Raw genomic sequence first — 19,690 nt, 5'->3', positions numbered from 1 at the left:
CATAAGCTGGTAGCATAGCAACTGATGAAGCTGCTTGAACTTGAGTTGACCTGAAATTACATGTTTCACGGTTTGTGTTTACTCCCGCCTTTCTACTTTTTTTGGTGCTTGTTGAGTTTACATTTGCAGTCCCTATGGGAGATTAGCAGCTTGTTCATGCAGAAAGCTGAAATAGATTTAATAGCACATGATATACAAGCTTAAATAGTCCGTGGAGTTAGAATCATGGGATGGAGCTAAACCCGGCCCTGACTACTGACTGTGAACACCTTATTTTTGATAGGGTGTGGATGCAGTTTTCAGTATTGCAGTGTAGACTTGGTGCAGCCATAAGAAAGGAGGGCCTCCCATAGAGCAGTGTTGCAAATTTTACTGGTTTGGACTTGACAGCAAGGTGATGTGGAGTGTAGATATGCTCAGGTTATAGTAACCCTGGGGCTTCTCGCATTGGAAAGACAGAATTCAGACGCTGGTTCAGAAATGAACTGCAGCTTGAATGGCTGCTGGTGCATGCACAGTTGCAGCAGTTTCTGGTGAAGTCAGTACATTTTCACCAGTGTCCATTATTTTCATTTCCCTTGTCAAAAGTGTCTATGCTCAGTTCTCATGCTCTGTGTTACTTTTGTAATTTCTGCATTCCAACATTTGTCTTCTGTTCTAAACCCTAACCTGGTGTTCTTCTTAGGTGATTGCAGACCAATTTGAAATGTTAATCCACACCTCTGATGTGTCTGTCTTCCCCCAAATGGAGGAAGAAGTAAAAGTAAACATGACTAACCGTTCTGATAGAAAATATATTAAGGATGTCTGGACATCAAGGTTTGGTTCAAGTGCCCAGGACATGCGCCTGGAGAAGCAAAACAGAGCAGTTAGATGTCAGTTAGAAAAATGTAATTGTTTGTGTGTGTGAAACAAAGATCAAACTTTATTTCTGTGTGATGCAGCCTTAACAGATGGGGTTGAGATGCCTTAGCTTCAGAACAGTCTGAATAAGAGAAGGAAGCTCTTTCTTTGACAAGCATTTTAGCCATTGAATTATTAAATCAAAGGGCATCAGTCACTAGTGCGTGCTCTGGCTGCATATATAAAAGGAAACTGAGTTGTGCCTATCTTTTCCAGAGAAAACCATAATCATTTATCTTTGTGAGGATTTTGGACTGCAGCACCTGAGTTCTGCTGCCTTGAATTGAGAGTATTCAGAGAACATGCAAAGGGTGCACAGGTTTTTTACAGAAGTTTTACTTCTTGACAAGCAGTTTTGCTCAGCTTGCTTTGTGGCTTCCCCTTGAATGGACTGACTGGTCTGATACCTCACTGTACTGCGCATTGAAGGCCAACCACTGAAAGCATAAAGTTAAGGAGGTAAAATCCATCTCACCTAAATTTGAGTACCAGTCAAGAGAGAGAAAGTTCAGAAATTGATTCATTTTGTATTTCTTAGACACGAAACTTACCTTGTACATTCTCTGAAATTGTTCATTTCTCTCTATTGACTATAAAGGGAACTGGAGACCACTAGCACAGGCTTGAACATACAGAAACTACACAATAAAAGTTCAGGGTATTTGTCACAACTCATGGGCGCCTAACTTCTTAATACACAAAACTCCTTTTGTGTTGAGCCCCTCATGGTTCACGAACACTCCCTGTAAACAGTGATATTCCATAATAATGTCACTCCATAAGCAACAAGGAGTGTAGTACTGTTCTTGTTCACGATGCCATTCTGTAGCTGTTCTGCAGTTGAAAAAGTCAGAAAATCACACACACACTTCTATAATGAGAGTTGGATGTATGTGACTCCCAACCTCAGGGAGTTTGTCACTTTTAGAGATTAGCTAGAGACCGGCTGTGCACTGCACAGGGAGCTCTCCTACCCACGTACGGAAAGGTTGCCTTCCAGCACTCTCAGAGCACAAGATTTAGGAATGTGTTGGTATGGTAGTGGAGATTCCTGCGTATCAATGCTGAGTCATTAGGGAGCCATGGGAGAGTCTACAATCACCTTCTTTTTTCTTCTTTTACAGTACAAATGATGACTCAAAGAGAAGCATTCAGTTCTAATCTGTGAGTTCTTGTAATAAGCTTTACAATTAGAGCACGGAGTCTTCCATCTAATTCACTTAATTTACTCTGGGAAATGAGATACTGTTCAACTAATCCGATGCTATTTTCTTCTTTATTAGAGAATGAAAGCATCCTTGGAAGCTCTGGTGGGATTCAGACTAAGCTTCTGAGAGACAAATAGTATGAAAGGCTAATGAAATAGCTCGCTAGGGTAATTCCCAATTGGTATCTGGTGCCCCTCTTCTTTAACCTATAATACAAGTAGGGGAAGAGTTGGTAGGATGCAGTGGGCCTGTACCAACTCTTTCTGGTCACAGAGTGAATGAATTCATAACTTTTTGTATAGTGAGACAGCACTTCTACAGACCAACTTTGTTAAACCAGGATGTGTTCCATCTGTCTTGCATGGTGATTGCAGTGCTTTTGGGAAAGGATTAAGAGGTTTTCTGCTGCTTCATGCTAACTCTTACAAACATTATTGAGTTCCTCTCTTTAAGCCCAGGCAGCCCATTTGCTTAATTTAGAATACATGTATTCAAATCACTAAGGAATGTTTTCACTGCTTCTTAAGGGAAAAGTACATAGATAACGTATTCTTTGTTTTTGTCAGGCTGCAGCAAGTTCTCCTTTAGAACATAAGTACTATGCATACACTGCTGTGAGATGCAAAGGGTGTATTCCAGAGTCTTTGGATTTTGGGTCTTTGGGAATGCTGGAAGATGAGCATCCTGTCAAGTATTGGGTCTCTTGCTCCATTGGCTTTCTCTGGTGATAACTATTGCCATCCCCTGAGGTCTGCTCTTCTCTTGTTCTGCATTGCTGTTGTGTTAATTCTCTGACCACTGTGCTTACTTCTTTCACACCTTTATGGATAATTTTTATTTTCTGCCCCCTTCTTCTAGTACATACGCTGCTGGGCTTTCTTCAGCTTTCTTATTCTCTGGGTGATTTGCTGTGCTTATGCCATTTCAGTTCTCTTCTGTCTTTTCCTTCTCAGCCAGTTCTCTCTGATTATCTTGCTATGAACATGCGATTCCTTTGCTAAGTGAACGGAAGCAACAGTCCTTTCCCACTGTAAATATCAGCAATCTACAAGCCATTCGCAGATCAAACTGTGGTTCAGCACTTGTGGTTCAGCACTTATTCTTTCATGCAGTATTATTATGGCTCAGCCTTACTATGTCCGTATTGCTGAAATGCTTCTCTAGATCCTTAATTTCCTTTTCTGACTCCAAAGCCATTTTGTAGTAAGCATTTGCCTGTGACCCATCCGGTGGCTGTTCACGGGATCATAGGTTACTGCCAGTCGGAAGGAGGCTCAGGTTTCCAACCTCATGCTCAAAACAGTGTCAAAGTTGGTTCCACTCCTCTCGAAATGGTCTTTCCCCTGGCCAGTCGTTCAGCCTCCTGGGAGCAGCTCCATCCCCCTAGAAGTGCTGCTCCATTTCTCGTGCTTCATGGAACTAAAGGATTTCCCCGCTCAGCCTGTCACATGGAACTTACGCTGCTGCCTCAGCTTCCCCATTCCATTGGTACCACTACTTCTGACTGGGTCATTTACAACTTCATTCTGAGGTGAGGAAGAAATTCCTGCCTCTTAAGATAGCACATGATTGATAATATGTGTAGGTAACTTTTTTGTTGTAAGATACCAGAGAGCTCATCAATTCATGAAATGTATGGTAAGTAAACAAAAATATTAGCATGTAGACAAAAGTATTAGCTGTGAAGGGAGAACAAGCAAAGCATATGACATGCTATGATGTGTGTGGTCTATTGTAGAGTACTGAAGTTACTCATCCCTGTATAAGTTCTGTGCTGGGAAGGAGTATCAGAGCATGCTGACACTAAATTTGCTAATCCATAGAACAAAATAGTGTCTAAATACAACCCCCAACTTACTGTTGCAGTGTCCTAGATCTTCAGCTAAATACTAAACTGCCAAATTTCCATTTTTATGTCAGTCTTTGATTTTAAGCACATAAGCATCCTCTGATGGTTCACAAGCGTGTCTGTAGGGTTGGCCTCAACAGGGCCAAGAAGAAACTAGAATATCCACAGGGATATATCAGATGGTGTAGGGGGGCTAATGGGGGAGGAGAGGCTAAATGTTCTGTCTAAGGGTGGTGATTGCCTGCTGGGACTGCTGTGATTCTTAATGAGATACAAAACCAGCTTTTGTGCCTGTAATAATCTGTGAAACAACTGGGCCTTGTTGTATGGACTGCAGAAATTCTACGTCTTCCTCTTCTCTCACTTTCCTGGATTTTGGCTTTAATTAAATATTCAAAATTATTGATGTCAGAATCGGTTCTGAGCACTTGTCTTTGGAAGTAGACTGACCGTATCCCTCACTGGTGCATTTTACCCATCCAGGTGAATTATTGAATCACTTTATTAATGCCACTGGCACATTTCTTCAACACAGATGACATGTGCCACTGCTGTCAGCCTATTACATTACTGTGAGACAGATCTGAATGTCTCTCTACTAGACAAAAGAGCTATTAGTACAGTGTCAGTGCAGTGAAATAGTGTCATGCTAAATATTGAAAAACCCTTGTGCCATTTCTTCATGCAGTAAATGGAACTGGAAGTTCAGGCAGTCACTGGAAAACAGAATTCAACTTCTGTGTTTGTAACAGTAGTAGGTAATGTGCTAATAAGCAATGTAAATACTACATCTCAGAGCTTAGATTGCTTATTGCAGAGGTGTAGAACTAGAAAGGTTGCATGCGAATGCTGCTCACACAGTAAGGTGACTGGCTCTAACATCCAGCGATAAACAAGGTGTACAAAACAGTTCTGCAAAGGTGACAAATTCATCTTCAAGGATAGAGATTCAGAAAAATCAAAACAAGGGCACTTTAAGACGTTTGTGTTTTTTTTCTTAAAACAGCTGGGTTTCTTAAATGCTAATTTAATTACCTGTGTTTGCAGTAGCTTTAAGTTGATACTGTTTGTGGATATTGTCTAAAAAAACTATACAAATATATTTTGTTCTGCATTTTTTAAATTTCCGAGGAGCTTGAAATTTGCCTTCCAGTCTCATCTTTACCCATTTAGCGCACACAGTCTACAGCCGCTCATTTAGGATGCTGTGAGAAAATTGCTGTTACGGTTCCCATTAGTAGGGGAATTAAGCAGCATCAGGTTTGGAAACGCAGATCCCGCTTGTCAGGCGAGTGTTTGTAGATAGCTGCTCCCCATCCCTGCCTTTTTAAACCCCAAAGAATGAAAAACATTGTGTGTCTTCTGATCTTAATTTTGGAACTTGTGCTCTCTGTTCTATTCATGTGAGAAAACAAAAGAGGGCCGTCTGTGGGCACGTTGTAGCTATCTTCCTGCGGTTCTGGAGGTCTGGCCATGTATGAGGCCTGCACAGCTGCTGGTTTGGGAGGATTTAAAGGGTCATCAAGCAGTGTGAATGGTACAGACTGCATGGCCCAAACAGTTCCGTGAGGGGTTCTTTTTGTCTAAAACCATCTGTAGGCCAACAAATGTGAGAGTTCATGGTCTCCTTGGTCGTACATTTTTTCAGGTTGTATGATTATTGTTATGAACAATTACTATTATGAGTAAGGAATGAATTTTCAAATAACCTGAAGATTTTCTTTGTATAAAATCCATCATTTAAGAGGTTTGTCCAACTGTTTTAAATTTGCTATAATGCTTTGCTCTTACAGATCATATTACAGAAGACAGGGTTGTTGGGTATTTTCTCTTGTGTTTCAGTCTTTCTTATTCTTCAGATGCAACTGGGAATTGCACAAAACTGGGGAGGAAAAAAAAAGATTTTCAGAATTTCAGATATTGAAATATCTAAGCTCACTTATTGTAATTCATGTGTTTTGAAGCTTCAAGCGCATTCTTCAGGCAGCAGGTAGCTGTCCTGTGAAACTTCTTGTGAAGTGATGATACAGGTGCTGAAAGATTATTTTAGGAAGTTCTTAAGTGGTAGTATGCTATGTAGAAATTTAATATGTAATTCTGCTGTTCTTAAACTTCCCTAGAAGTACACATGGGGCTGCAGTTTGAGTGGTGGTGTGGGGTGTGATGGACCTTTGGTCTGATCAGGTAGAGCTGTTCTCAGGTTGTGTTCTGTTTCTATGAAACAACGCACACTATCCTAATAAAATAGGACAAGATGAAAAAAGTAGTGTACCCGGTATTAACACTAACTTTCCCTAAAGAACTCAAGCTTTAACTCTTGGAAGAGCAGCTTCTGCCTTTTCCCTGTTGAAAAAGCAGTATAAATCCTTGGCTCCATTTTTTTAATATTGAATCTTTTTGCAATGGATATAAGCTGCTCAAACAAAAGCACGTTAAAGACCAGCTATTCTTCCTTCTGTAATGGCATACTTGCATGAAGTTTTAAAAACAATACAACAACAACAAAAACAAACCATCCTCAACAACAAAACCCCCTAAAGGAAAAAACTGAAACAAAACATAACACCCTACTGTTTTCAGGCCTGATTTCTTCGGCAGCTCCTTTTTGGTGTCCAAACCACTGGAGTCATTCTAAAGGTCTATTGGGAATGAGTGACCTTTTTCTCTGGACAGGCTGTGGTGATGGGACTTCAGTCTTCTTTTGCAAGGATTGATATGGCAAGCACAGCAAGCTCTCAGCTGTGCTCATTTCCAGCTTCACACTCTGGAATTTTTTCTTAGATTGGAGGTCATTACTTGACGTCTGTGACTGTAGAGGTTTTGAACACACGCTGAGGAAGAGCTTGTTGATGCATTTGTATGAGGTGAAATTCTTGTCTCTGGTGTCCCTGCCCCAGTCATATGAACTAGGCCCTTATATATGTTTTCTCACATTTCATATTTATAAGCAAGACTAAGTGGCAACATGATTTCAAAGTTGGAATGCGACAGCTCTTCATGTTGAAAAAAGGTTAATATATTGCTATACACACTGTCACAGAGCTTCAGTTTATCTGCTTCATACAGATTAATTTACAGGTATACCCTTTACTTTCTGTTAGTATTCAGTATTTGCACTGCTGTTGCCACATTTGTTTCAGTTGTAATAAGAAATGCACATGTGAGAAAGCTGAACGAACCTTCCAATTTGAGTATCCAGAAGAGAAGGTATAAAATTCCCACAAAATTTTGTGAAATGGGTTTCTGTATCATACTTGGATTCAGACATGCAAAACAAATATTAAAATTACCATTGGTATCATAGCAAAACTTGAAACTTCAGCCAAGATCAGGACCTCGCTGTTCTGATCTGTGCCATGTCAATAAAAGTGTGTTTCCACAGATAAGACTGTTCTGTTTTCCAAATTTGTGGTTGTCCTGGAACTTCAAAATCAACCACGAACCATAGATTGTCCACTCAGAAAAGTAATCATCACTTGTAAAGAAATCATTGCTAATGCATTAAGGTAATTCAGTGAATCTGAGCAGCAGATGGGCATTTCATTCAAACATTCTGTTCCCGGCTTTCTTTGGTTGCCTTCTATATCAGTCCATTAGATCTTTTTAGCTTTCCGTGAAACTTGTCATTTTGGTGGATAGTTTGAACTTCATCAACTGTCAAGCCAGCACAGTCACTAACTGTAATACATGGAAACTTTCACACAGAATTAATGCAGGTGACAGTCACAGAGACATTTAGATACCTTCTGAATTGTCCTAATCTTAGAAGGTTATCTCCTTATGGAACATAAGCATAGGTTTCAGTGTTTAGTAATTGATAATAAAATTAATGGTTTTAGCTTTGTTTCATTTAGGACTGAGCATGTTTCTTGCAACTGCATTTTCAAGTAATTTTTTTTTTTCCATGTCTGCTTCCTCATATGCTATTGCCCAAAGGGATCTTTCTCCTTAGTTCTTTGTGGCTTTTGAACAATCAGTCTGCTTAGTTTTCAGCAATCTCATTGTGCTCTTTCAGGCAGAGGTTTTAGATGTGAGAGGTAAGTTGGGTTAAAGTTGGCAAAAAGAATTCAGAAAAAGCACTCTGTAAAATAATCTTAATGTACCTCCAGGTGCGTTTCCGAGATGAAAGTCATTGCAGGCCGGGTAGTATTTGTCACACTGCTGGGAGAGCAACTTCCACACCTTTTACTTGGATGATAGTCAATCTACTACATTTCATAGTTGCTTATACTTCATAGATCTACTGATATTACTTACAAGATTACCCAATACTTCCTGTAGGGAAAATTGTGGTTTCTTGCAGTATAGTAGCCAACATTTGAGGCATTTCATATTTTCCGAGGAGCTCTTGGTTCCATGAAGGAGCTCCAAAACAGCTGAGACCACTACCGAGGACTGATTGACCAACTGCTTGCTGCCACGTTTCTGATGGGCTTGTTGATTTTCTCCAATATAAGATTTTCTTACTAACAGTACATCATCTTTATGGGAGAGGGAAAAAAAAATAAATTGTGCAGTGAAGGTGACTGGAATGAATAATTTGTCTTCTATAACATCTTTTTCCTTCCTGATAGATCCCAACTGTCAGAGCTTAGCTGATTTCTATTGACTTTCTCCAAATTCTGGTCATTTCCTTCCTGATGTTTTACCACAGGACTACAGATATCTGGAAAACAAAACGTAGAATTCATATTCCTTTCATATTTCATGTTTTCCACTCGTGCTGCATCCTGTGTTTTGTCACAGAGCACTTGCCTGTCCTCTTCTCTCCCCTTCAGAAAATCACACAGAAAAGTATTTGAGCAGTCAGGTGGAAACACTTTGGAGCAGTTGTCCAAGGTTAAAGTGCACGTGTTACTTCATGTCTTCCCTCTTGTAATGGGAGCAGGCAGCCACAGCCTGAATTCTGTCCAGACTCCGGACCAGCCTGGCACATACAATAAAATCTGCTTGTGTTCAGTAACTCCCCATAGGGCTCGTGCTCTGTACATCTTTTATATCCTTGAAAGAAGTCATCTGGGAACCCCCTTTTCTGTCCTTCCTGAGGCTGGGCTTTGGGCTGGGTCCAGGCTTGGCCACTGAGGGGCCTGGGGGAGGTGGGAGAGGGGCTGAGGGGGTGCACTGGGCTAGGCAGAGCCTGCAAGAGAAAATACGGGCTGGATGGATCAAACGGGGCTTAAAATACAGTTGATCACAATTACACGTGTACAAGCTCAATCTGTCACCGTGTTTATTTAATCAAGATCGCATAAGAGATTTTAATTAAAATAGCGAGCTTAAAAAATCAGGCTGGTCATCTGTAACTGACAAGAGTGTTTAGTTACAAAGGCCAAAAAATGGTCCTTATTTATATGTTGGTTTTGCTAAATGAATAATTTGTTTAGATCACTTGCAATTGCTTGGCACAGGGTGATGTTGAAGAATAGTTTCTCATCCAGTTGGTGCCGTTAGGAACGAGCCCATTATTTTCAGTGAGGTGGTATCCAGCCTTGAAAAATTGCTGTAACTGCTGCTTGTCTTAATTTCTTGAATTTGGAAAATGGGAGCAAGAGTTTCAGTTTCTAATTTCTCGATATTCTGCAACACCTGTTTCTCAAATGGTGCTTAGAAAGGGAAAAAAGGGGGTGGGGGGGGAGCTGGGGCTGGGGTTGGAAACCACTATTCCTTTTGGGAGGAGATAAGGAGAGCTGGTTTAGGTCTGGCCTAAAATGGGGAAGACATCACTGTTGGGTGTCTTAATTTAATTTGCTTTGGCAACATTAGTTTCTAAACTTGCTAGACAAGACTTTCATGCCTGTTTAGCAGGACAAACTGCTCTATTAATTAAGCTCAGTCCCATAAATCTCTTCTTAACTTGCAATCAAATCCCAAAGTAACCTGGATCATGTTGCTGTTGAAGTATCTGCAGCCCAGGAGAATGGGACTTAATATTTCATTTGTCTTGTGTTCAGATGTGATGTGACTTGTAAGATGTCATTTTTGCATTGGGAATAAAAATCACTAAGTCTATCTTTTAATGGTCTTGCACCAAGAAACAAGTAATATGCTGTGATTTATAGTAATCTGATTTTTAATGAAAATGTATCTACATGCATTTCTCGAAAACAAATTTCTTGGAGAAATAACCTTACTGAGTCAAAACATAATCAGCCTGACATTTCATATCAGGAGAAAAAAAATGTGCCTGGAGTTAGGGGAACATTGCAAAATATAAATGGCAGAAACAAATACGCAAAAATTTAGCTCAGGACACTAGTTTTTGCTCATGTTGGATACCTGCTACAATTACAATGCAGATGGCTTTTTTGGAGGTACAATGTGCACCTACCGCAATCAATCTCAGAGATACTGTAGCTCATTGTAATTAGTTAGCCAGAGGAAATGAAATTAAGTACCATTTCAGTTGGTAATTGTGTATAATAATGGTTTCTGTGCGTTTGTTTCTCTTCACTGAGCAGATGTTAACAGGAAAAACTTCTCTGGAGGGAAAAACTCTGGAAAGCCTGTTGCTCCTCCCATCCCGTTGCGCTCAAACTCCTTTCTTCCATCTTTCTGTGGGTCCTGGGTTATTCCATTTTTCTGGGCTCTCTGAGGAAACACCTTTGGAAAGGGGGACGGGGGAAGGGTTAGAGTAATTCCTCCAGGAACTGGAGTAGTAATTCCTACAGGCGTTCACAGCAAAGAGTAATTCCTACAGGACTCTAAAATTAGTATCATGCTGTAACATTCATAGGTTTATTTTTCTGAGAGAGAAATGTGCTTTTTGTCACCTTATTTTAACAAGACAATAGAGTTTGTGTCCTTTGTGCCGAGGGCAAACCACATTATAGTGTGACAGAGGGAAAGCTAGACAAGATTAATGAAATTGCTCATAATCTTGCACAGTTCAGCTCAGGTTTTCAAAACCACAAGGCATATGCTATTCATGTGGCTTCCAATATGCAAGTGTTATTTATACACATGGTGGGGGGATCAGGCAGGCAGCCAAAGCCCAGTAGACTTTTTGTAGCTTTTGTCAGTGTGCTGCTGAGATGTCTGCTGTTGGCTTGCTTTTTCTTTTTTACCACACAGGTTGTATTCAGTGGCTGGGTTCCTCATGATGCTTCTCAGACATCTAGGCACTCTTCAAGTCTCAGACTTTGCTTGAGTAATTCTGCTCATGTAGTTAAGCAAACTTTGTAGTCAAACACAACGGCATGTGTAGAATCACTGGTGCCTTAGTGTTGGTTTTTTTTTTTTTTTTTTTTTAACTCTTTGCTACCAAAACCAGCAGTCAGTTTTAGCAGCATCTGGACTACTAGACCCCCAGAAGATCCCCAGTGTTCAAACCTACTAGTATCTTCTCAGACAATTAGCCAGTGCTTTAATTAACAATATATCCCATTTTTAACTTTTATTTTGCTTAGTAAAATCCCGTAATGAGCAAGTGACTTCAGCTTTCCACTCATGGGTAGTTGTGCCATGTTAAGCATTACCTTTTGTCTGAACCACAGTAGCACAGCCGATGATTGCGATACCTGGCCGTGTCAGGTCGCAGAGCAGGAGGGTTGTTGTGCTGGAGTGTTTTTATACGTGGGGTCTTCCTGAGCGTACTTCGTGTTATGCAGGACTTCCTTTCCTCCCTCACCTTATTATATATTATATACATATATGTTATATATAGCTATATGTATGTATGTTAGAAGAAAGTGAGGGGAGTTTTAGACTAGAGGTTAGGGGGAAATTCTTCACTCAGAGGGTGGTGAGGCCCTGGCACAGGCTGCCCAGAGAGGCTGTGGGTGCCCCATCCCTGGGGGTGTTCAAAGCCAGGTTGGACAAGGCCCTGGGCAACCCAATGTAGTGGGTGGTGTCCCTGCCTGCAGCAGTGGGTTTGAACTAGGGGATCTTTGAGGTCCCTTCCATCCCAAGCCATTCTATGGTAAGATTCTATGATACGATTATATTGACTGCCATTATGTATATGCATGAAAGAGGAAATAAGCATAACCTTCTGATCTTCTAAATGTGACTGTTGTTTTCAATTTTCAGCAGAAGTAGCCTTGTGGGCACTGTATTTTTCAAGTAGATGTTTCTGAATCGATGCTGCTACCAACTACATAGGTATACCAGTGCAAGGGGACAGAATCTTTAGAGCAAATAAGATGCCAGATTTTTATTTTTTTTTTGAGTTACATTAAATAACAGGAGGAACTCTGCTTCTAACAAAGGGTATTGGGATGGCGTTGCTATACAGGTACACTGTGAAAAGTTAATCCTTTTGATAAAGCGGCCTCAGGCCTCTCATGATTTCTGTTTGTCTATAGAACCCCCAACTCCTATTGCCCCTCCTGAGCTGCTGGCGGTCGGAGCCACCTACCTGTGGATCAAACCCAACGCCAACTCCATCATTGGAGATGGGCCCATCATACTGAAAGAGGTGGAATATCGGACGACCACTGGGAACTGGGCAGAAACGCACATTGTAGATTCCCCTAATTACAAACTGTGGCATTTGGACCCTGATGTGGAGTATGAGATCAGAGTGCTGCTGACTCGCCCTGGAGAAGGAGGCACGGGGCCACCTGGGCCACCACTCACAACAAGGACAAAATGTGCAGGTAGGGTTTCTGCTGTTTTATTATACTGCATGGATGTTTTGGTTTAGTTACTAATGCATAAACTGGTACTCCACCTGTCATTACTGTAGACATTCTTATTTAGAGGTCTGAATTCACACTGAGTTTTAATGTAGTATGTTTTTGTTTTGTTTTGTTTTGTTTTTTTTTTTTTTGTTATTTTATCATCCATAGGCAAATGTTTGAGTGTTGTGTTTTTAAGTGTAGTATGTTTGCTAAACTTTCTGCTACAGTGTGTGGCTGTTTTCTGTTGAAACAGGCAAGCCAGTGAGAGTTTTCCGACCAATACTCAATGCTGGCAAATTGATCTTAGGAGTTGTCTGTTATCAAATTTTCACCTTGCAAGTACATGGCAAAATATATGTTGTTCTTGGGTAGCAGTTTATCATTGACTATTCAGTACAGTGGCATGAAGTGGTAAACATTTTTGTATTCTGTTTGATTGTATTGATTCTTCCTCTCAATTCTGATGAAGAAACCTATTCAAACACCGCGGAGTGTCTTCCATTTGTCTTTCATATTGTAACAGATCAGTGTTGATCCAGGCACAGGAGAAGTCTGTCTTTTTTCTAAAGCATGTTGGCCTTTCAGGAAAAACTGAAGGCTCATGTTCTTCATGTTTAAGGTATATTGGCTGTTCATCCTGTTCTCACAGCTCAATCACTAGCCATTAAGGGAAATCAAGCTCTGTGCCTTGCAAGGGAGTGAACAAAGTAGTTCACTGACAAGCAGTTTTTACTACCACACAGATGTATATTCTCAAGGTTTTAATTTTTGTAATTTTTGCAAGATTCTTACTGTGGTGTGGGCAAAGGACAGAGACTAAAAGACTTCTCTCCCCTTTCTACAACTTCCCTTTTCTCCCCACAAACTGGGTGGTGGGGAGATTGATTGGTTAAATCAGCAATGAGTTGATTTAACCAGTGGAGAGCTTACGCAAAAGTGTTCTGGTTTCAGTTACTCTTTCTGACCAAGTAACAAATCTGAATGTGAATAATGCATCAAGAACAGACAAATGCCATCCTGGGTTGGGATTCAGCAGTGCAACGTTAGTATTCCTCACCCACTCTCAAAGCATGAGCCATCCCCGGCAGCACCCTCTTCATCTGCCAAGAAATGAAGCCCAGCAGGTCCCAAATGCATGGGCAGGGCTGGGGAACACATCCTTACTGCCTTCCCTTTTTTGTACAGGTTAGGCAGCAATGAACATCTAGAGTCTATTTGAGAAAATTTGGTTTAAAATTAAAAAAAAACCACAACAGCAAAAAACAAAGCAAAAAAACTGAGCATGAAGATTTGGCATGGAAGTGTTTGCTATACTCAACACTTGTCTACTGATAGAAGACAAAATGTCTGGAGGCTTCCCTGCAGCTAGGTTGTGATCTGGATGTCCTGGCCTGTTTGAGAAATTGGTGCATGCTCTCCTACCCAGCTTTTGGTGGTCTCCTTATTCACTAGCACTGTGGTCAAATTCTCTAGCCTTCATCAGAAATAACTACAGACCTGACCTGACACTATGCATATGCACGTGGAAATGTGGCATGCTGGGGTTTGGTTTCTTGTTCATGCCCTGCAGCTTTGTAGGCACGCTTTCCGGAGCAGCCAAGCTTGCAAACTTGTCTGGTAATACTTTACAGTTACTACAGGGATTTAAAAAAAAAAAAGTCATTAACTTTGTGGTTAATATGATGTCTTGTACTGGATCTCAAATTGCTGAGCTTCTTGCTACAACTGGGTATTGACTGACATCATGAAGAATGATGCAGATAATCTGTTCAAATTGGCTAAGTGGTGCCGCTTACTGTTTTCCACCTTAATTTACTAATGAAAATCTAACTGGAGAAGGTCATTCTATTAATGTTAATTGTCATACAGAGCTTCTTGAGATTGATGGTGATGACATTTATGTTTTGTGTAGGGCATTGGGTAGGTGAAATTGTAATGATCTTGATCTAAACTTGGACTCGAAGGAAAGGATTTGCACAATATCTGAAGATACACAACTTCTTGAAAACACCAACTGGAAAGATAAACAAGAAAAAGCAAGTTGTTATCCCAATTTTCATATGTGGTGGTAGAACTCCTTTAAAATGCTCTATTTCCAGTACAATTACACAAATCTTTCATGATAAAGATTTTCAAAAACATATAAAGCCAAGAAAGGAGCACTACCTCCTTGATTTTTCTTGGACTGCCTGATGAATGACATCAACTGAAATTGAGGTTTGTTTTGTTTTTAAATACTTGAGTGAAGATTTGTGCTGCTTTTGTCACTGGAAAAACATTGGGCTTCTTTTTTCCCTCTTGTTGTTGTTGTTCTTTTTGTCATTACATTTTCTTGGCAAGGAGGGAGGTTTGTAGGCGATCAGTGGATGGCTGAAGCAGTCCTGTTTTTACAGTATTGGTACTGCGTTTATGAGGCCCATTACTACAGACAGCAAAATTTGAGTGCAGAAGTAATAGTAGAGAGTATCACCTATACTGGAGATGTAATATTTACTTAGTGAAATTGCAAGAAATCTGGGTAACCATTAACAGAACTTGTTGGTGACTTTCTGAGAATGGGAAGCCAACACCCTTTTTACTAACTGGTCTCCTTGCTGTCCTTTCACATAAGCATCATGTACTTGTGTGCTAGGGAGTCTGAGTATGTCTTGGGAGAGCTATCAATTCAGGCATACCTTAAAATGATTTTTTTTTTTCCTCCAACTCTGAGTTAGAATAGAATTTGGGAAGGATCAGGCTTTTCGCTTGCTTCAATTCAAGTGCTAGAAGCTCATTTACAAAGTTGCTGCTGACTGGTGTTTCTTGACTGCAGGCCTTGCATCAAAGCTCCTGTGTGACCGGAATGGCTCAGCATGAGCTCAGAAAGTCATTACACCGTGACAAAACTGTTATCAAGATCATTCATGATTTTCAGATTTTTTGATGAGAGTGAATGGAATTTGTTTACACACACGTTAAAAGTTTTTTTTGATGAAATGAAATCCATAAAAACTAATTATGAAAGGTTCTGCTTTAAATGAGCACAAAGAAGTTTTATTAAACTGGATAGTATCTTATCTAAATTTGTATAAACAGTATGTACCTGGGCAGCCATTATCCCTCTGGTGATGCTCTTGGTTTTCTGCAGGGCATCATTACAAGACTTCATTTATTATTTGATTTTTAGAAATGATACTGAAAATTGGACCTCATCTTGCCTCTGTTCAGGAAAAACCAACTGCAAGAAAATATGGCATACCTTGTTTTTCCAACAGAACGATGTATTTCTTTTGTTCTGTAATTTTTAGTTTTATTTCCATAGACTGTGATAGGTCATGACTAGGGGCAGGAGAGTACATGGCCTTCAGACATATGAAGCAGTAAGCTGTCAGAGAAGAGTTGCACAGCAGGAACGAGGAGAACAGAAAGCCAGACTGCGTAAGGTTAAAACCAGACACAGGGTTGAGGGGCAGTTGAAGGGAAGGAAAACATGAGATACTAGCTTTTTCCCCCAGAGATAACAGGATCAGAGTAACTGTTTGACTGCAGTTCCTAGTAGTGGTTTGTTCAGCACTGTCTTCTCTGTGTAGTTTTTTTTCAGCCATCCTCGTAGTTAAAACAATGTTCCTTAAAATCCTTTTTTGTGGGCTTCATTCCAAAGACTGTGCTTTGGAAAGCTGTGCTTTGGGAAAGTCTTAGCTTGTTTTCTTCTGTGTGCTTATTTAGCAGTCCTCTGCTTTTTTCTTTCTCCAGTTGCCACAGAAAGGGAGAACAGGAGAAGTCTCTGTTCCTCTGGTGGGTGGGAAGGAGAAGGGAAGACCTTGCAGGTGGGATCATTGCTATGGGGAAAGAAAACCTCATCTGGAAAGTGTTCTTCTCATAAGTGGAAGAACTTGCTTGAAAAGTAAGGCCGAAGAGTAGGTGCAGATGAGAGTTTGTTTTGAAAATATTTAGAGCTGGTTAAAATACTGCCTGAAAAAGGGATAGTGAACAATTGCTTCTCGGCCTTGGTGGGTTATGGCAAGTGACTCGCTGGAGGGAGGGTGAGGGCTTTGTGTCCTTGGAAGCAGTGAACTTTCCAGTCTGACGTAAGAAAGTCCTCAGAAATGCTGTAATCCCCTCCCCCCCCCCCCCCCCCCCCAAAAAAAAAAAAAAAAAAAAAAAAGGTGTGGCAATGATTCTTTATAGAACAAGCATATGAATATTATGAATATAAAAGGGTTGTCCTGATAAAAACTTCCCGTGCATCACATGCAGCTTGTCATTGAAGCTGAGCAGCTGACACTGGTTCATTCAGCAAGGCAACGTGATCCAGTTCCTGGAGAAAGGACCGGTTGTGAGGATCAATACTGTCTGTGTTCTTGGACTAGAGAAATAAGCTAAGCTTGAACGATGTGACTGAAATGCTTCTTTTTAAAACACAGTAAAGCAGCTGATATAAATGTAAATAATCTGCATTTGAGTTTGATGAGATGTTCATAAGTAGTCAGAAAACCTTTCCCTTCAGTTATTAGATATTTTGTTGCCGTGAAATCTTGCAATGCTTACAAATAATAAGCTACTTTTGCCATTTTTAAAGGTTTCATATTTAATGGCAATATGTGAATATGTGTATTGCTCTTTTATGGATGTTAGAAAAAGGAGGTATTTGTGTACTGGTAGGAAATGCACAAACCAGACAACGGGAAAGTTAGGTTGTTGTAAGGTCACCAACCTACAAATTATTACAACAGTAGTTTCAAAAATATTTATTTCCGTTTTAGTTTTAAGGTGATAGCTCCCCGTAAACGGGAATTGTTTCATCTTGATGTTGAAAAATAAGATTGTGGTGGCTTTATTTTTTTCTAAGCTTACAGAAACTCTGGAACAACAAAAAAAATCCAAAAAATCCATGAGTCAAAGCTCTGTACCAGTGGCATACCAAATGATTTGAAAGAGGGTCCTGTAGAACTGATGTGTTATTAGAATAACTCATGCACAGACTAATTTGGCTTAGAGTTGATGTACGTTTTCCCTGAAATATGAATTTGTCGTTAATACTAATTGGGAAGTTAATTCAACTCTTCGATCCGCTGTCTTCCATGGTTTTAAATGTAGACAACAGGGAAAATAAATGCTTATTTAGGAGGAATGCTTAGTTTTGAGAAATGCTTTGAAAAAAAAAAAATCATCAGTGAAAGAAATCCTTACTTGAGTTTCTTTTTTTTTTTTTTTTATTAGTAAAATTCTAGAAAAAAAGTAGTAGTATTCTTTTCTTGCCTTTAATAAAAAACCTCTGTGGCACATGTTCAGTTTGTGTTCAGTTTTGCTCTCTTGCTAAATTCCCTGAAACAAAGGCTTGTGTAGCAAAATGAAATGAGTTGTTCTGCTCTTGATAGTGTCTATTCCCAAGAGCCAGGGAGCACTGCAGGTGAGCTGTTGAGAATGGCACAATCTTGTGTCTGAGTTTTGATACGTGGATCCTGCAAAGCCTGTGGGACTCCTACCTGTTTTAGTGACTTTGTCCGCTAGCTTCGGCGTTTTGTTGATGATTGAAACTCTGCTTTCATTCCACCTCAATAGCCTTTGGCATGTCAGCTAGAGAGATAAGAGGAGACTTAGAAAAATATGATATTTCTTCTTTTTGATCCTTGATCCCTAATTTGTGCTTGGAAACAGACTGACAGTGTTGTTGAAAGACTGGGGCTTCATCTGTATCACGTCCTACTAGCTTAAGTCATTTTATGTATGAGATGTTAATTCTCTCTGTGATACTGATTAAATAGTTAACATGGCTCTTCATTTTTACTTTATCATTTTTCTTTACTTATTAATTTTTGGGGAGTAGAAGGACAGCATTTACCTTCTAAATAACAGCTGAAAGAAAGGGTGCAGTATTTATTCTCTAGGGAACCTGCTTTGGCAGGGGGGTTGGACCCGATGATCTCTTGATGTCCCTTTCAACCCCTATAATTCTGTGATTTCCTGATCATGTGTTTTGTGGCTATGAGTTTCTCAGAGGGGTACAATTCTCATCTCTCTTTGTCAGGTTTTAATTTCTGTTGGACCATAACACATAACTTCAGGCTTTCTGGGCCATCCAGACGCTCCCAGTTTGTAATGTGGAGCTCTGTAAGAAATGCATTTCTGGTTTCTCTTCAAGCTGCAGAGCTGTAGCTGGTTGCTGGTGGTGGCTCTTTGAGGAGCTGCCAATATAAATTTATAGATGCATTGGCTGTAGAAATGTGGTTGAAGTGGGATGACAGCTTTCAAAGCTCAGAGGGTAGATTATGTCTAACTATGAATTATAGTTACCAGTAAAGAATTACAACAACAACAACTAAAACCTGATCAGAACAACAGCTACATTGTCTGGGATATAACAACAGCAGCGACCAATATGGAACAGAAAAAATTGGGGAGCAGAAGAGGAGGTAATCAGATGGTGAAATAGGAAGCATGTGCCTTAGTGTGCTGTGGGCGACTGACACAATGCAGGGCTCCTGAAAAGCCAAACTGGAGCTGACGAGATACCTGGGTTGGCTTGAGAGCCCAGTCCATCCAAAGTTCAGGCATGAAATTCAGTGCATTGGAAAGTGGTAGTGTGCAGAGGGAAAGCTGGGATTTACGGCTGAACCAGAGCGGCGTGCCATAAATCTGCTGGTTGTTGCTAGCAGTGACCGGTGCCAGACAATTCCCGAGTCTCGCAAAGCATGTTTCCTGGTGCCTTGAACCAGGGCACATGTGGTGAGGAATTTTTTTTATCCTGACCCTGGCAGGAGATCGGCTTTTGTCCTGAGGCGTGTGGATTGATTACCCTTATCTTAGTCTGCATAAATACAGTCATGAATGTAGAGGCAGTCATAATAGTGCTGTGCTCTGGAGTTTTTTCTGGAGGGATTTTACTCATGATGGATTTAAATTCTAGGGATTTATTTCTTTTTATCTGCAAAGGCAGTTTGTTATCCAGAAATGTTTTTTATTTTTATTTATTAGTATGAAGTCTAGTTATTCATTTCCACATGACGCTGTTTCTGCTTGGTGGCATTGGTGTTTAATTTAATGACTTTCTATAATGGGGTTTGAATACAGCATTATATCCTGAGTGGGCAGGCTGGCCAGTAAGATGACAACTCTCATAAAGGCATTAG

General features: G+C 40.3%; 1 protein-coding gene across 5 annotated transcripts in view; it reads left to right on the top strand.

Moving 5' to 3' along the window:
* Positions 1-19,690, top strand: part of PTPRT (protein tyrosine phosphatase receptor type T) — a 573,321-nt gene that overhangs the window by 334,301 nt on the left and 219,330 nt on the right. For all 5 annotated transcript variants that reach the window (XM_084537660.1, XM_084537664.1, XM_084537663.1 and 2 more), the window contains one exon: positions 12,264-12,557. In XM_084537660.1, coding sequence (XP_084393786.1) covers positions 12,264-12,557 — 294 coding nt within the window. The remainder of the gene's footprint in view (positions 1-12,263; positions 12,558-19,690) is intronic.

The sequence above is a fragment of the Aythya ferina genome (assembly GCF_964211825.1).
Source record: "Aythya ferina genome assembly, chromosome: 16".
Classification (NCBI taxonomy): Eukaryota; Metazoa; Chordata; class Aves; order Anseriformes; family Anatidae; genus Aythya; species Aythya ferina.
Note: the sequence above shows the minus strand (reverse complement) of the source record. Positions and strands in the feature narration are given on the sequence as shown.